The 5,251-nt window shown below is 31.5% G+C and overlaps 1 protein-coding gene and 1 pseudogene across 1 annotated transcript; both read left to right on the plus strand.

The window, feature by feature from the left end:
* Window positions 1-1,110: 1,110 nt before the first annotated feature.
* LOC107027362 (vacuolar-processing enzyme-like) lies at window positions 1,111-4,469 on the plus strand. Its single transcript, XM_015228539.1, has 9 exons — window positions 1,111-1,278; window positions 2,083-2,247; window positions 2,339-2,495; window positions 3,037-3,122; window positions 3,223-3,446; window positions 3,599-3,647; window positions 3,733-3,942; window positions 4,024-4,230; window positions 4,332-4,469. Exons 1-9 carry the CDS (start codon window positions 1,111-1,113, stop codon window positions 4,467-4,469), a joined length of 1,404 nt encoding a protein of 467 aa, XP_015084025.1.
* Window positions 4,470-4,829: 360 nt separating this feature from the next.
* LOC114078441 overlaps window positions 4,830-5,251 on the plus strand; it is a 16,065-nt pseudogene continuing 15,643 nt past the window's right edge.

Below are 5,251 nucleotides of genomic sequence, written 5' to 3' on the forward strand. Positions count from 1 at the left end.
AGACAGTCATACAATATAGTTTTGAGTCTTTTCTTTGCATTGCAGATGCTTTGCTATGAGATTTTAGTGCCATTTAGGCCAAGGTATTTAATTCAAGTTATTTTATGAGAATGTTTTCTTATATTGAGTTAAGTGTTATGCTGAGTTAAGTAAGTTAGGTCAAAGGTCCGCTCAAGGCCAGTAATGGTTATTGAGTGTCGCCCACATCCAGGATGTAGGCTCGGTGCGTGACATTTTACTTCTACAGTAATATCATTTACCTAATCTAAAGTTAAGAATATCCTTGATTTTTTTTTGTATCTGACCAAAAAATGAAGCATATTAACTAAGAAAAAAGAGGAGATCAACTTAGTTTTTTTGAAAAAAGAAATATTCTAAAATATTTTACAATTAGTGTTATACAAATTCTTTTTTCCTCTCCATTTTCTTTTCATTTTTTGCATAATTTATTTTCCAAATACTTATCTTTTTTACTAAGGGAAAAGGTAGAAAGTACCCCTGACTATGACCGAAATCTCAGAGACACACGTTCACTAAACTAAGGTCCTAATAGTTCCATAAACCCCTTTTTGTAATTTTGTGCCTTTTTTGGCTTATGTGACAACCAAATATCTCTTATGCGCCTCAATTGCGTGGAGTCATGGAGTGTGCCACGTAAGACAAATGATGTATAAAATTACAAAAGAAAGTTATGTTTCAGAAGTTGTGTTTAGACATGTATTTAGTTTTTTTTTTTTTGATGTTTTGCGAGTGTAATGTCAAAAAATACTAGGTTAGTTGAAAAAATTATTTATCCTATCAAATTAGTCAAATAATTATTTAAATATTTGCCAAATAAAAGTTACAATATAATTCCTTATAAGATATGGTCAAACAAACATCTATAGAAAAATTATCAAAAGATTGGTCAAATAAAAACTTAAATATAATTCCATATAAGATATGTTCAAACAAACATTTATAGAAAAATTACCAGTCTCATAATGTATAACCAAAAGCTAGTGCGATAAATAATTAACAATTCTAGACTATTGATTATAAATTTGTCATACACCAATCTCAATATTCTCCATTTTAGTTTGATTGGTTCCTTTACTAATTTCAAACACAATGATATATAGAGATAATATTGTTGGTGTATTTTTCCTTGTTTTGGTCTCAATATTTGTTAATATTGAAAGTCGTAGTATCTCTCAGTTCTTAACCCAAAAAACAAAAGGAACCAAATGGGCTGTCCTAATTTCTGGCTCCGCTGGCTGGATTAATTATAGGCATCAGGTTATCATCCTAAATTATTATTTATATAATATATATCGCCTAACATTTTTTTATAATTCAATGCTTTGTAAATGATAGTCTTGCTGATGGATAGATGGCATTATTGGTTTGATTGGCTTACCACGATGTGATTGTATAACGATTTATTTTTTGTGACTGAAGTGGTTTGATGATATCTTCGTAAACATCTATCAACTTTGTTGTATTTTGTGGATCATGTAGCTATTATTGATTGTTCAAGGGTTATACATGTCTTGAGATAATTAAATTTGATTGTACTATAACTACTGCTTAAAGATGATTCACATCGAACCACAAAAAAATAAAAATAAAGAATTATACAAAAATTTGAAGTTTGAAATATCCGACCATAATTGATTTGATTTCATTAATTAATACAAAAAATCTTACATTTTAATTTGACTTTAAATTTTAAAATCTTTTAGCATTAGAAAATATCAAATTACTACCAAATTAAAGTCTAAAATTGTGTTATTTTCCAACATTTGGTGTTTAATAGACTTATTATAAAAAAGAAATGTGTTAATCAAAGTTAAAAGGAGAAAGAAGAACTATGTACCCACTCCGTTTCAATTTAACACACTTATTTTAATCTGTTCAAAAAAAGTTACTTTTTTACAAATGAAAATCATCTAACTTTAAGATATTCTTTTAGTTTATTGTTAATAATTTTTTATAGCAATAGTCTACAAATTTTAGTAATGTTGTTTTTTGTTTTAAATTTTGTGTTAAGTTAAACAAGCGATACAAAAAATAGAATGTAAATTGATTGTATGATTTCAGGCTGATGTATGTCACGCTTATCAAGTATTGAAGGCTGGTGGTCTTAAGGAAGAGAACATCATTGTATTCATGTACGATGATATTGCTTACAATACAAAAAACCCTAGACCTGGTGTCATCATCAATAACCGACAAGGCCATGATGTTTACAAAGGTGTCCCTAAGGTTTGTTCTTTTAATTTTGTGTTCAATTTTCAAGATTATTAGAATGTTTGTTAAATAATGAATGTTTTCTCTTCTATTTTTGTTGTGGCAGGATTATGTAGGTGATGATGTTAATGCTAAAAACTTTTTCAATGTCATCCTTGCCAACAGAAGTGGTGTTGTTGGAGGAAGTGGTAAAGTTTTGAAGAGTGGCCCAAATGATCATATCTTCATATACTATGCTGATCATGGTGGCCCTGGAGTGATTAGTAAGTATTGTTTACTCAACCAATACACCTTTTGTCCCAATTCTGGTGTCCTACTTTTCTTTTTAGTCTGTCGAGTTTCTTTTTATATTTAGTTAGTTTTTCAATTTTGAAATTTCATATGCAAGTTTAACACCACAAGCTTAGAAACTCTTAAACTTTGTGATACTTAAATAGGACGCTTGGAGTAGTTATTATATCACAAAGTCAGTTTATTTGTTTGTTGAAAAGAATTGGAATCCAGAAGAAATGTGACTTTCTGACACAATTAACTTATTAGTTGAGTGACTGTGAAAAATGAGACCCTACTTTGAAGTTTTGGTTGTTATACACTTGATTATAGAATATATGGATAAATGGATATTTTGTCGTTGTTGCTGTGAATGTGTATAAGCAATTCATATTCGGAACTTACCTTCTGATGACATAGTTAGGCAAATGGAAAATTAAGCTAATACTCCTTACAAATCGAAGCTTGGAATTTGTGATACTCTGAAACTGATTAGGATACACATAATTGTTTTCTTGTTTTTATTATTATCAGCAATGCCAAGTGGAGAATTGATTCACGCAGATGAACTATTTAACGTGTTGAAAAAGAAGCATGCTTTAGGGACGTATGATAGACTGGTAACTTGCTTTCTTTAGTTTTGTCAGTCTTTCTTTCCCTTTGCGCGGATGTTTGATCAGTGAAATATAAAGTCTGTATTTTATGTTGGATGATATTCAGGTGATTTACATAGAAGCCTGTGAGTCTGGAAGCATGTTTGATGGTATTCTCCCCAAAGGACTTAATATCTATGCCACGACTGCATCAAAACCTGATGAAAACAGTTTTGCCACATATTGTGGCGATGGTACTCCAGATCATCCCTGCTTTGGTCCGTGTTCCCTTCCCGAGTTTAAGGGTATTTGCTTGGGAGACTTGTACAGTGTTGCCTGGATGGAAGATAGGTATAAACAATTTTTATACCTCTTTTCTCGTAGTCCACATTGTTAGAAAGGAGTATGTCAATTGTCAAGTATAGATTCTTGTATTTTGTTTCTATAATTTACACTTGGAAATGAAGTATTATGTCAAACTAATTGTTTGCACCTATGAACAGTGATGTACAAGATCGAAAAACTAACACGTTGCATGGGCAGTATAGTCGAGTAAGAGTTTATATTGTTATGGACAAATATTGCATATTTGTTTGAGCAATACCTATGTTTTCTATATGATTTTATTGTTGCTCAGGTTGCAAAAAGAACTGCAGCCAACTTAACATATGGCTCTCATGTCATGCAATACGGTGATTTAATGGTGAGTTTTGATCCTCTTGCCACGTATATGGGTGAAAATTTCAAAAATCATAGTGATGACTCTGTTGATGCCAAGTCATTCTCGACATCATCATCAAGGAATGTGGATCAGCGCAACAGTGAACTTTTCTATCTGTTCACCAAAGTAAGTTTCTACCTCTTTTTTTTATGGAGAATCCATCTTCCTACACATGATTTCAGTAATTTTCTTTCTTAATGTTTGCAGCACCAAAAGGCTCCTGAAGGCTCCGATGAGAAATATGAAGCTCTTGTGAAACTAAATAAAGTTAAGTCACAGAGAAGTCAAGTGGACAACAATGTAAAACATCTAGGGGAGCTTCTTTTTGGTGTTGAAAAAGGTAACGAGGTACTAAACAGTGTTCGACCTGCTGGAAAACCACTTGTTGACAACTGGGATTGCCTTAAGTCCTATGTAAGTATTTAATTAACATTGCAATACAAGCAATATTTTCAGTTTAATTTTCGTTTTTTGTTCTTTTGATGAGAATATGACTGCTCTGTTTGTGAGAATAGGTCAAGATATTTGAGGCACATTGTGGAAGATTAACAACGTATGGAAGGAGACATTTACGTGGTATCGCCAACATCTGTAATGCTGAGATTACGAATGAGAAAATGGTTTCTATGTCTGCACAAGCATGTTCAAGTTAGTTGAGAATTTTGGCAAAGGAGGAAGTATACTTCTGTTTAGTTGATAGCTACATTCAGAAAAAGGCTGCTTAGAAGCAGATCTTTACCTGGTATCCATGTACTAAAGCTTTATTTTCTCAATGATAATGCCCTTTTTGACCGTTTTATGCATTTACCGAGTCTTATTCAGTTCCATCCACGCTCAATTTTGTTTGTTTATTTGGAAGAAAATGATGAAGCCTTTAGCCGCTACTACATAATTCTAGCCCTTCTTATTTGATGTTTATTTTTTGAAAAAGTAGTAAGTAAAGAGAGTTGTATACAATCATAATTTTGTCGATATATTTGGTATGACGACGAATGTTTACCAAAAAAAGAATAATGGAAAAAAATATCATGTTCAGAGTGAAGACAAAGATCTTCATTGTCTTCTTTGTTCTTCATATAAATATTACTTTTTCATTATGAGTGTGTTTGGTACGCATGAAAATATTTTCTTGAAAAACATGCAGATTTCTAACTTATTTTCTCATTTATGGTTGGTGAATAGAAAGTTTTTTTGATGTGTGGTTGATGAATGAAAATATTTTTTATTTTGGCTTGAGACTAGAAAATTTTCCTTTGAAAAATAATTCTTCATCCGAAAATTAACCATGATAATTGATCTAGGAAATGACCCCGATGACCGTTCCAAAATTTGATCATGAGATCTAACCCAAGACCTTATCCAAACTTTCGACCTGGGAAAATATTTTCAAAAGCAATTATTTTTTTAAAATACTTTTAACGAGGGTGGTGGAAAT

The sequence above is a fragment of the Solanum pennellii genome, chromosome 8, assembly GCF_001406875.1.
Source record: "Solanum pennellii chromosome 8, SPENNV200".
NCBI classification, from domain to species: Eukaryota; Viridiplantae; Streptophyta; class Magnoliopsida; order Solanales; family Solanaceae; genus Solanum; species Solanum pennellii.

What these genes read in the sequence shown, in the direction of transcription:
- LOC107027362 (XM_015228539.1), top strand. Translation starts at nt 1,111, where the DNA reads ATGATATATAGAGATAATATTGTTGGTGTATTTTTCCTTGTTTTGGTC. An exon ending in TTTTCTATCTGTTCACCAAA is followed by an intron (nt 3,943 to 4,023) that starts GTAAGTTTCTAC and finishes TAATGTTTGCAG; the next exon opens with CACCAAAAGGCTCCTGAAGG. An exon ending in GGGATTGCCTTAAGTCCTAT is followed by an intron (nt 4,231 to 4,331) that starts GTAAGTATTTAA and finishes TTGTGAGAATAG; the next exon opens with GTCAAGATATTTGAGGCACA.